A 12,403-nucleotide genomic window follows, 5' to 3' on the forward strand; every position below is an offset into this window, starting at 1 on the left:
ATTTTATAATTAAACCACATCTTATTATGAACTAGTATATTTCAAGGGCTCAATAGCCACATGTGGCTAGTGGCTCCCGTACTAGACTACAGAGCTCTAAGGAAACGGAGCCTAGAACATGGAGGGTAAGACAGACAGTGGGGCCTGGAGAATGTGGAAGGGAAAACCTGTTCCACAGAAAGGTAACAGCATATGTCAAGCCAGCCATCAACAGAAATAGGAGTTGGAGAGGCTGGAAGTAGAACCCTCTTGACAGATGTGGAGACAGGTAGGGGTGGGCATTAAAGGCAGTCACATGGGTTCTCAAAAGCCATCAGCCTTATCCCAGGGACGCCAGGGAGCTTCTAAAGCCTGTAAGGAGGGGAAAGCTTGGCCAGCTTGTACTTGGTGACAATGCAGGAGCACAGGCTCCACAAGGACGCAGTTGCAGACATCCAGGCAAGAGATGGTGGAAGCTAGGCTGTATGGGTGTGACAGAAACATCCGATAAAGTCCTAGGGCAGAACCACTGGGGTGTGGTAATGGGATGTAGGTCAAGGGATCAGGGACAGCTGGGCAGTTGGATGGGTAAAGAAGAGCAGCAGTCCTAGGGTGCCTGCAATAGCCCCAGGCAACATCCTGAGGCATCTGAGTGTGAAGGCTTGGCACAGATCTGGGCTACGAGAACATCTATAAGCACTTAGATGGCCATTTCACCAGCACTGGACTAGGAGGGAACAGGCTACGGGGAGAGGGCTCAGGGCAGACTGCTGGGCTGCCGCGGGCACAGCAAGGAGGTGGGGAGGAAAGCAGGACTGTGTGGTATACTGGAAGCCAGGGAAGAACATGGGGAGCAGGGTGGGTCGCATGGCCAGGAGCTGCTTCCGAAGGGACAGGAAGGTCCCATGGTTAGCAGACAGGAATGTGGCAGGCGTCATCTCAAAGGAGTGGTGAGAGCAGGGCCAGGTCTGAGTAGATTGAGCTCTCTGCAGGGTTCATTCAGCCTGACTGCCACAATAACTGGTGGGACCTTAGACTCCAGGGAAACGGGTTTTCAGTTTAATTCTGGGTTCTTTTGGTGTTTGGCATGTTTAAGATGGAAGAGGGGCACACATTTTTAAAAAAAATTTTATTGATTTTTTAGAGAGGGAAATGGGGAGGAGCAGGAAGCATCAAGTCATAGTAGTTGCTTCTTGTATGTGCCTTGACCACACGAGCCTGGGGTTTTGAACTGGAGACCTCAGCGTTCCAGGTGGAATAGATTTACCCGCTGCGCTACCACTGGCCAGGAGAGGGGCACACATTTAAAAGCTAATCGGAAAGAGGCCAAGGAGAGGCTGAAGCCCCAGGTGACCTGCGATGGGACCTGGGAGGCCGGCCGGCACGCTGCCTGCAGGAAGCCTGACTCCTGGGCAGCAGGCACGTGGAGGCCTGGCCTTGCACCTTCAGAGGAGGCTCCTCCCGAGGGTGGGCTGGGCAGACATGCCCCGAGCCTCCAGCTCTCCTCACCGCTGCACCACAGGCTTCTCGGGGCTTCTCAGGTGGGCAGGAAAGGGGACACCTCTGAGAACATGCCTCGAGCCTCCAGCTCTCCTCACCGCTGCACCACAGGCTTCTCTGGGCTTCTCAGGTGGGCAGGAAAGGGGACACCTCTGAGAACCCAGGAGACACCTTCACCTGCTCTCTGAGAGGGGAAGGAAGACAGGCTGGACTTCAGGAGGAATTTTCTGGAGCACCAAAGTTGTCAAAGTCTAGAAGAGGGTGTCTGTTGTGGGGGACCAGCAGGCATCACCATGCACTCAAGGAACTGTTCCCTGGGCTGCCGGGTGCCCTTGGCGTCCTCATTTGCCAGTTGTTCAGCTGCATCTCAGGGTTTGGCTTCTCAGCCAACCGACTCCATTTCACCTGGGATTTGGATGACACACTGGGGTGAGGACGAAATGGTGCCCTCCAGACGGCTTCCCTGGACTCCTATATGACACACCTTGTGCAAGTGCAGACGGCCACTTCCCAACCCCTCAACTGGGAGTGCCAGGGCAGCCCACCACGCCTGTCGGGACACGGGGCCTAGGTGTGCCTGACTGGTGAGAACAAGTTTAGATCCAACTTCAGGAGAAGCCCCGGGGTCTCGCTGGCCCAGGAGGTGGTCTGGGTCCCCCTGCCCCAAGAACCACAAGTCTGGTCACCCCAGACTTTTTTTTGGAAACTTTTTAATAGTTATTGAATGTTCTACAGTTTACAGTAAATATCATAGTTACAAATTCTTGGCTTCAATCTTTCAGAGTGATCACTATCTGATCTTCAAAACAAAACAAAACCCCAAAAGAATCCAAAACAACAGAACAAAACCAGATTTACACTTCATATACACAAGCGAGGCCACGGGGCTTTCCAATCTTTGCACTCCAGGCTGTGTTTTGAAACAGCTATAAATTCTTTGATCAAACTACTTGGAAGACACTGGTCAAAGGTTTATTATTATTTTAAATGTTTTTCCTTTTAAAACGTGAATTCCAATAAAATTTAAAAATTAGATTCCAACCTGTAGATTAAAATGAATTAAAAAATACAAAATCATATACAACACTCTCTCACAGGGATGTCACATGCCATGATAACAGGTTTCTGTTGTGATATGAAACGGATACAGATGCCTCAGTCAGGAGATGGGGACAGGCCCTGGGCCTTCAAAGGTCGTTACAGACAACACCAAGTTGCAGGAGGCCTGGTCTTACCTCCCCTTGGTAAGGAGAAACTCGAGTCCCACCACAGACCTGACCCAAGAAGGTGGTCTCTGGGCAGTCCCACTCTTTCTGATTCTCAGGTTGGAGGAGGAAGGCTGGAGCCTGGAGATGCTGGTCTAGCTGGGGTCAGGCTCAAAGATGATTTCTCCCATTTGACTTCTATGGGCTGGTACTTATCTGCAAAGCTGCTTTATCTGTTCTCTTGGGGAGGAAAATACCCCTCTGTCAGGAGCTGGAATTGGTACAGGGTGTCACTGTAACAGCAGGAGCCTGGGACTGGGGATGCACAAGAGCTCCAGTTTCCCTCAGGCTTTGTGACAGCCAGTCTGAACCCGCCGTTTCTCACTTGGCCACTGGGCTGAATTCAACAGCATGCAAGACAGAAAATTCCCACTGAAGAAACTGAGTGGGGCCCAAATCTGGCTCAGGCAAGGTTGGCTGTGGAATGTTGAAAATGGCCAGCCAGAAATTTAGAAGGCTGGGCCCTGGAACCATGGAACGCCTAATTTCAGACATGAGTTCTCTAAGGGAGGGGAACATGGACAGGTAAAGGACAAATCCTGCAGCCAGCCTGGCATGTCCATAGGAGCCTGAGGCTCAGGGGTGGAAGCTGAGGTTAGCTGGCTATTTCCTCTCCTGCTTTCAGAGGTGGGTGGCCTGGATTCCCTTAGGGCTACACAGTGGCCTGCCTCCTGCCCGCCCACTCCACTGCCTGACCTAACCCCTCTCCGGATTTCTAAGCATGGCAAGCAGCGGGGTGATATGGTAGAATACGATATGGTAGAATACAGGCTGGAAAAGCAGGGGCTGCCATTTACTTTCAACCGAAATTGAGGAGAAATGCCACAGTGACATCTAAATGATCATTCTAGTCAGAGTGCTGTGACCAAGACCAAGACCCCGCCTTCTAGGCCCGCCCTCTCTGGGGTGGAACAGAGCTGAGGAATCTGATATGCAGAGATCCAGGCCTGGCTATGTGACCTGCTGAGATTCTGGCCAAGTCCTATCTGCACAATGACACCAGAACTTGGTGACCAAGAGGCCTGCCCTATTTGATACCCCATGATTCATTTCTGAAGGTCAAATAGAGCAACGCCAGCCCCACAATGGAAGCATCCTGAGACCTCTGGAGTGAGATACCTCAAACTGGGAATAATTTGGGTGGCCAAAGGTAAGAGCTGGGAGGAGTAAGACTGCACTGTCTCTCTAGGTCCTGGTCCTCCCCCATGGGTAGACAGGTAGCCCACGCCTGCCACTCAGACCTAGCAGGTGCCAGCAGGAAGAGCAGAGAATCTGAGGAGTTCAAATGTTGGCTTTCTCATGAGCTCAGTGACCTTTGGCAAGTCTCTAAAGCCTTCTGAGACTTAGTTTTTTCCATCTACGAAATGGGTATTTTGGCAACCAGTGTCAAGGTATTTGTACATGAAAAACACTCTGGACAGGTGTGTGTTCCTGTTCAATATTTAGGGAAGGGGGTATCACACTTTAGGGTCATTGCCAGGAGAGAGAGCAGGACAGCAGCAAGTATCCTGTCTTGTTTTGATAAAGAACTTAAATTTTTTTTCAAAATGTGGCAGATTGTTTCAGGCTCTCACTACTTTGGGCGTTCCAGCTCCCTAGGCCCCAGGCAAATGAGGGAGTCAAACAGAAGTATGGGGAAGTACAGGGGGCTGGCCGGTGACTAGATCCACCCAGCTGTGGTGCGGGGGAGAGGGCTGGAGCTGGGGGAGAGAGCCAGCGCCGCAGCTCATGGTCTGCACGCCCCGGCCTCTGGCTTGCTGGCCTCCTTCCAGCTCTGATCTTCTGTCCAGCTCGACCCCTGGGCCGCCCAGTATCTTTGGATGATGCCTATGTGAGCCTGCCAGCTGTGCGCATCCTGCCAGAAGCACTCTGCTGCCCCTGCGCCCCTGGCTCGGTCCCTCTGCAGTGAATCCCCACACCCGGCCAGGCCTGTGATCTCCAGCCAAGCAGAAGGGTTAGGCCAGTGAACTGGGGCTCCAATGCTCATACTGCAAAAGGGGCTTGGGACCCGTCTTTCATCTTGAATCACATACCAGGGCCAAGACGGTGCAGAGCACAGATGCTTCAGTCTGCAAGCCTGTGCATGGAGTCAGACTAGAGGGAAAGAGACCGCAGAGAGATTGGCATTCAAGTGGCTCCACCACTTATCACCGAGCCTCTTTGCTTTTCCAAGTTTGTTTCCTTATGAATCAAATGGGAGGAATAATCTATTTCACTGGGTTAAGTCACAGGATGGATGTGAAACTGCTTTGTGAACTGCAAGGTACTAGAGGTTGGTTTTTACTTACTGGTGTAGAAAGAACAAAATAACAAGCTCATTCTTAAGTCTCCTTTTTCCTCCCTCTCTGTGGTCCTACTCCAGCCCATCTGGAGGCAGCAGGGCTCAGGGAAGCCTGTCAAAATAGCAGCATTCTGCTCACTCTGGTCAAGTCCCCTTTCCTTCCAGAACCAGTTTCCTTGTTTGTCAAAAGGGTATAGTGACTCTGACCCTGTCTCTCTCTGTCTCGGGGCCTGTAAATTAAAGGCTGTGAAGTGCTCTGAAATCTATGAAGCACCTGACAAATGCAAAGGTTTCCTATTATTATTATTATTGTTATTTTGGCATTTTCTAAACATGTATGACATAATCTAAAACAACCTTCACCCACCCTTACAAAACCAGAGAGTAGGCAGAGGTATTTGCAAAAAAATGGATTAACACTGGAAAACTTTGTTGTTTTAAAACGAAACTTCTTCAGCACCCTAAAACAGACCATTTGGAACAGCTGGGTTTCTCCGTCCTGGTCCTTCACGACCCTGGAAGGCCAGGAAGGCGGGCCCCAGCTCCTGGCTCTGGGCTGAGGATGCTGATGGGCTGCCCTCCTGGGAAGGGTCAGCCAGCCTCTGAGGTCCTTCTGGCCCAAGGGTTCCTGACTTTTTTCCTCCTTTAGGGAGTCATGGGAGGTAGGGGTAGGGATGTGTCCAAGTGTGCATGAATTTAAATTGAAAATGTTATTTTAAAAGTCCTAAATGTTATCAATGATCCCACTTTGTACAGTAAAATGTCCCTGCCCCCACTAGGGGGCATTGCTGGCCCAGCCAAGTGCTGGGGAGGAGTGCTGGGCAAGGCTCCTGGCTGAGACTAGCAGGGCCTCCTTGCCCCGGGACCCCTCTTCTCCCAGGGAATCCTATGTCTCCTGGGCCTCATCCTTGGCCTCCTCTCCTCTCAGAATGAGGGCTATATACTAAAAGCAGAGATGCTCTTTTTCCACCAGCCCACCTGTTCATTCTAGGGCTGGAATCTGGTATAGGATGAAAGTTCCAGATGTCTTCACAGAATTTACAAATGCTATTTCTTCATTTGCAATTTCTATTCCTGCCATCTGCCCCCATGTAACCTCTGCCCAGTCTTCAACCCCTGCCTTTGGAGTCCATGGAGGAAAAGAACAGAAACAAAACCCAAGACATATCCTGTTCCAGAGCTCACCAGACGCGGACACTGCTGACTTAATTTTTACAAAACCAAGCCAATCCATCCCTAGGTAAAATTTTGTGGGCAACATGCCCCTAGGTAGGAAGGCTGCATTTAATGCTAATTTACTGCAAGATCTAGGGAAGTCCTTTCCTCTTCTCTAGGCCTCAGCGTCCTCATCAGTCAAAAAGGGGAATGGATGAGATGATTGCTAAAGGTCCTTTCAGTTCCATGAGTCTATGAAATGTTTATTGCTATTGCTTTTCCTTCACTATTCTGACCTTCAGAGCCGCCAGCACCCATCTGGGAATGTGGTTCCTTCACTTTGGCCATGAGTGGCAAAGGGTAACCAGGAGCCTGGCCTACCTGCCAGCTCCATGGACAGATGGGTGAGTCTGGCACTGGGAAGGGCGGAAGGAAGGGAGAGAAATGCTGTAGGTGCCCACTCTAATCAGGAGGTAGCTCCTCATCAGAGTGGGCCCATGAAGGCTCAGAGGCCAAGGTCTGGATTACACAGGGCACCTGGCCTTCTAAGCTTTTGGGAGGCTGGGATCCCACCTTCCTGCAGCTGCTTGGCAGGTCTGAGGTCAAAATCATCTTTTGAGGAAGTGCCAGGTCAGTTTACATTACTGTGCAAATCAGAGGGTCTAGGCCCAGGCAATTTGGCTGGACCTTACAAACCAAAGCCAGCAGGCAAGCACCGCTCTCCCCACGTTCTCCCACAGTGCTCTGCCACCCCCCTCCACCCCTAAGTTCTCCCCAAAAAAGAATCTGATTTTCCCAGGTTCTTACCTAGGGTGTTAAGCTGCTATGAACACTCCTACCTAATCAGGTGGCTTTGCTCTTGGTCTATTGTGATGGTTCTCAGAAGACATCTCATTTGTGTCCTAAACTAATCTTGCTTGAGAAAAGTAAAAAAAAAAAAGGAAGCAATCCCACAAAGATGTAACCTGCTCAACAGCTCTGAGTTTCCACCCTGGACCCGAGGGCTACATCTGTTGTGCCTTCAGTGAACCACAGCAAAAACCCCCACTCTCTACCTGCCACTAGACTGAGATCCGGGGAATGGGCGCTTGGGGAAGGACAGAAGAGCAGAAGGGAAGTGCCTGGTCAGGTGGGAGGAGGGGTCAAGCTGGAAGGGCAGCGGCTAAGAGGAGGAAAGTGGGGAGAGGCAGGAGATTAGAAAAAGCAGCTTTTACAAAAACCAAAACTAAAAATCAAAACCGTTAAAGATGCATAAAGTGACCCTTGCACTTCCGTTGTCTCTTCTTGCAAATAGAGGCGGTGCTGCTAGGGAACTGCTCCAGCACCTGTGTAAGACTTGAGTAGTTGCATACAATGTGTGACTCCAGACCTGGGGGAGGAAGGGAAGCATTAGCAGTCACCAGTGATAGTCCCAAGGCCACTCAGAAAGCCACTGGACCCCTCCCCTCCCCTTGGGAGCCCTCTGTGCTTTCCCAGCAGAGCTGCCTGCTTCCTGTCCAGTGCCAAGAACCCCTGGAAGGTGTGGAGGGCAGGAGAGCTGGGAAGGTGGAGCAGAGGATTTCAAAGTGACACCCCTGGCACTGCTTCAGCGAGGAAACGGGTGGAGGTTGGCCTGCCTGAGGTCTCTGTCTGGCCCCAGTCAGAGCCAACATCTGATTGAGGTTAAGATTTCAGCTGAAGAATGGTGCCCACAGTGAAAAGAAGTGTGAAGACCACACGGTCAAGAGTATAGAACTTAGTACTAGAGGACCAGAGCTGAAAGCCCCTCTTCACTTTCACAGGGTGAAGATGCTACCTGTACAATAGAGCTCACAACCCTGACTTCCCAGAGCTACTGTAGGGGTTATGAGACAATATGTCAAGTATCTGGAATATATGTAAAGTGAAGCTATTATTAAGGGTGATGTCACTGAACTTAGGCATGAGAGCAAATGGTAATTGTCCCCTGCCCTACGGACTCCTGTGCTTCAGACAAAGCCAGGGACTCTGAAGCAGTTCTAGCATTTAGTCACGTTCCTACCGCACCCCCCGGACCCCACTCACTTGAATGGGCTGCAGGCTTTACCAGTGCGGCGGCACATAGCTGTATGCAGGGGTGCCTTGGGCCCGGTATGTTGGCATGGAGACAGGGTGTGCCCCAATCGCGGTGTGCTGGGGCGCAGTCAGCAGGGTACCTGAGCATCAGAGAGGGAGGGGCACAGCTGACGAGGCAGTCCCAGGGGGCTAGGGTGAAGACGAGGCCGTGGCCTTTCACACAGTGGCTCTCTGCCCAGGTCCCCCACCTCCCCGCCAGCTCATGAACCTCCACCCGCCCTTCCCCACCTTGCCAGGTTTCATCTCCTTAGGAAAAGCTTTTCTGATGATTGGGGCCAGCCAATCACTCTTCTCCAGTGGCCTTCTCTCCCTCCCTTGTATGCTCCTCTCACTGCAGAAGCACCATACTGAGGGTAACAGTTGGTTTACGTGGTTGTGTCTCCCACTAACACAGCTGTACCTAAGGGCAGGGCTCTGGTCTGACCTATTGGTAACTGGGCTCCAGGAACTGAACAACAAGGCTGGCACCGAACAGACATTCAATAGCTCACTGACCTGTTCTGGAGAGTGAGAGGCCTCAACAAGCCCTCACATTAGGGGCAGAATAAAATCCCACACTCCCTCTCCCAACCACTTGACCAGCTCATTCTTCAGAAGCTGGGACTCTGAAAACCACTCACAGCCCCTTGTCTTCTCATCATCTTCCTTGCAATATAACTCATGCACACTTTCCTACACCTGCTCTTCCTCTGGTGTCTCTCCTGCCCCTACCCTCAACGTTCCTGAGGGACAGGGCTCTGGTCTAATTTCTGGAGTGAGCCAGAAATGGAGAGGGTCCTTCTGGGCTCCTGCTTTTCCCATGCCTTATAATTAACTGTTGGATGGTCATTAAACTCCTGCCTGCTAAGTAACATTACCCCATGCTCTCCTTTCTGGAACCCCTGCAGCAATCAGACCTAGTGTCATCACCTCTCCTCTAAATTACAGCCTGCACCCTGACCCAAGTGCTTCCAGCCTCTCCACATCTAGGCTGCTCCACCATGCAGCCGGAGACAAGGTCTAAAGCAGGCCTCTTCTCCTCTGCCTACACCTCTTTGCTAGCTCCTCACTACCTCAGGGTATTCTTTCCCCCTCTTTATTTTTGCCAGCTGCTCCAGCCACCTTTCCAACTTCATACCCCTATATTCCTTCTTTTTAAAAATTTTAGCTCTGGCTGGTTGGCTCAGTGGTAGAGCATTGGCCTGGTGTGTAGATGTCCCAGGTTCGATTCCCAGTCAGGGCACATAGGAGGAAGCAACCATCTGCTTCTCCACTCTCCACCCCTCCTCTCTTTCTCTCTCACTTTCTCCCTATCCCTCAGCCACAGCTCAATTGATTCAAGCGCACTGGCCTGGGGTGCTAAGAATGGCTCTCTCAGGTGCTAAAAATAGCTCTGTTGTGAGCATCGAGTATTAGCCCAAGATGGGGGTTGTTGGGTGGATCCTGGTTGGGGTGTATGTGGGATCTATCATCCCTCTCACTTGGAAAAGAAGGGAAATTTTTTTTTGCAAGAGAGACAGAGGGAGAGACAGAGAGGGACAGATAGGCACAGACAGACAGGAAGGGAGAGAGATGAGAAACATCGATTCTTCATTGCAGCGCCTTTCTTGTCCATTGATTGCTTTCTCATATGTGCCTTGACCAGGGGGCTACAGCAGAGCGAGTGACTTTTTGCTCAAGCAAGTGACCTTGGGCTTCAAGTCAGTGACCTTTGGGCTCAAGCGAGCAACCATGGGGTCATGTCTATGATCCTAAGCTCAAGCTGGTGAGCCCATGCTCAAGCTGGCAACCTTGAGGTTTCAAACCTGGATCCTTTGTGTCCCAGACTGATGCTTTATCCACTGTGCCACTGCCTGGTCAGGCAAAAAAGAATTTTTTTTAATTGAATTTATTGGGGTGACATTGGTTAATAAAATCATCTCAGTTTGCCTGACCAGGCGGTGGCGCAGTGGATAGAGCGTTGGACTGGGATGCCGAGGACCTAGGTTCGAGACCCCGAGGTCGCCAGCTTGAGCATGGGCTCATCTGGTTTGAGCAAAGTTCACCAGCTTGGACTCAAGGTCACTGGCTCGAGCAAGGGGTTACTCAGTCTGCTGAAGGCCCACGGTCAAGACACATATGAGAAAGCAATCAGTGAACAACTGAGGTGTTGCAATGCACAACAAAAAACTGATGATTGATGCTTCTCATCTCTCTCCGTTCCTGTCTGTCTGTCCCTGTTTATCCCTCTCTCTAACTATGTCTCTGTAAAAAAATAAAATAAAACTTGTTTAAATATATATATATATCTCGGTTTCAGGTGTTCAATACTATAACACATCATCTGCATATGGTATTGTATGTTCACCACTCCAGCATACCCCTATTTTCTAAGTGCCATGGACCACTTCCATTCTGTGAACATGCCACATTCCTGCTGCTTGAACTGCCCTCCCCTCTCTCATTTCCCTGGTTACCCTCTGCCCATCCTTTAAAGCCTTGCTCATACGCCCTCCTTGGTGAAATCTTGCTCATCCATGCAGATGGTTAGAGGGTCCTTCCTCTGGGTTCCCAGAGCCCCTGGCACAGGACTGCTCCTGCCACATCAGTGTCCCCAACCTCTTTTGGGCCACAGACAGGTTTAATGTCAGAAATATTTTCATGGACCGGCCTTTAGGTGGGACGGATAAATGCACAAACTAAAATTATGTGACCAGTGTAAAAACTGTGGTATTTTTAAATATAATTGTTGAACTTACAAGACAAGCGTCAAGAGTGAGTCTTAGATGGATGTAACAGAGGGAATCTGGTCATTTTTAAAAAATAAAACATCATTCAGACTTAAATATAAATAAAACAGAAATAATGTAAGTTATTTATTCTTTCTCTGCGGACCGGTACCGGTCCGCGGCCCGAGGGTTGGGGACCACTGCACTACATTACAGTCAGTCCCAGGACTGTGTTTTCCACCGTCATGAGTTTCTGGAGGGGGATGGACGGACACTGACACAGAGATGGCCCTCACCTGCTGACATCGCCATGGTAGTGCCAGCCACCATGCCCATGGCCACGCCGTTGGTCCTGGGAGCGGCTACAGGTGCCGGGTAGATGGCGGAGGGAATGCTGTTGGGCTGGACGACCGTGGTGTGGTGGATGACGTGGGGCTGGGCAGCGTACACCGGCTGCGTGTAGTAGGCTCCCTGGGGGAGAGAGGCTGAGGTCACACAGGCTTTTAAAGAGGTGGGGTGAGGTCGGGGGTGGGGGGGTGAGGAGCTTATTCTTCCCAGACCCTAAGGGATGGGTCAGAGAAGCACTGTCTAGGGACAGAGGGTATGGACCCCAGTTGGAGCTCTGCTTCTGTCTTACCATGCAACTGTGGACAAACAGTGGTGGGCTCAGCCTCTGGTCTGAAAAGTAAGGCTCCAACCCTGCCCCGCCTTGCTTCTAGGGATGCTAGGATGATCTAACAAGGCAAGAGCTCTACTCCCTTAACATTTTATCATTTTAAACTGTATTTTATTGCAATGTGCTCTATAAGCTGCCTAACATGTAAAGGCAGGGCCACGATCACTAAGTGAAGGAAGACGTGTGCAAGGCTGGTGAACGCCAGCGCATGTGCAAATACACATGGAGGACTAGTGGGAGTGTCATCAGGCATGAATGCTGCTATCTTACATGTTGGGAAAATGTCCTGAACGCAGAGCATTGTCTCTTACTACCTATTTGCCTTTAGGAAAAAAGGTGAGGATGCAGACAATGGTTTAGGTGACTTCCCACTCCCTGGGTCACGTGGCTGCTTCCTGCTGCCAAAGCTCATAAGCCTGATGACCCTTGGGGGGAGTAGCCAGGGGTCCCTGGATCATCTTAATCCAGAGCTTCTTAAGTGTTTCTACTAAATCATAACAAGAGTTTCAGAATGTGGTTTGTAACCCCAGAGGTCTGAGAGCATAATGCAAAGCAGCCTACCATAAACAAGAAAACTTTATCTCAAGCCTATTGTTTTCTTTTAAAAGTTTTACATTCTGCTCTATATTATGGTTACTTTCTAAATTTAAAAAGTGTTCCCCTGGGCCCTGGCCAGTTGGCTCAGTGGTAGAGCGTTGGCCCAGTGTGTCGATGTTCCAGGTTCAATTCCCAGTCGGGACACACAGGAGAAGTGACTATCTGCTTC

At 50.6% G+C, this 12,403-nt stretch overlaps 1 protein-coding gene across 4 annotated transcripts in view; it reads right to left on the reverse strand.

Moving 5' to 3' along the window:
* Positions 1–4,585: 4,585 nt before the first annotated feature.
* Positions 4,586–12,403, reverse strand: part of FAM168A (family with sequence similarity 168 member A) — a 208,123-nt gene continuing 200,305 nt past the window's right edge. For all 4 annotated transcript variants that reach the window (XM_066368406.1, XM_066368385.1, XM_066368395.1 and 1 more), the window contains 3 exons: positions 11,258–11,432; positions 8,224–8,354; positions 4,586–7,549 (listed from right to left, as the gene is read on the reverse strand). In XM_066368406.1, the coding sequence (XP_066224503.1) occupies positions 8,242–8,354; positions 11,258–11,432 (288 nt within the window). In that variant the 3' untranslated portion in view covers positions 4,586–7,549; positions 8,224–8,241. The remainder of the gene's footprint in view (positions 7,550–8,223; positions 8,355–11,257; positions 11,433–12,403) is intronic.

Source organism: Saccopteryx leptura, chromosome 1, assembly GCF_036850995.1.
Source record: "Saccopteryx leptura isolate mSacLep1 chromosome 1, mSacLep1_pri_phased_curated, whole genome shotgun sequence".
Lineage (NCBI taxonomy): Eukaryota > Metazoa > Chordata > Mammalia > Chiroptera > Emballonuridae > Saccopteryx > Saccopteryx leptura.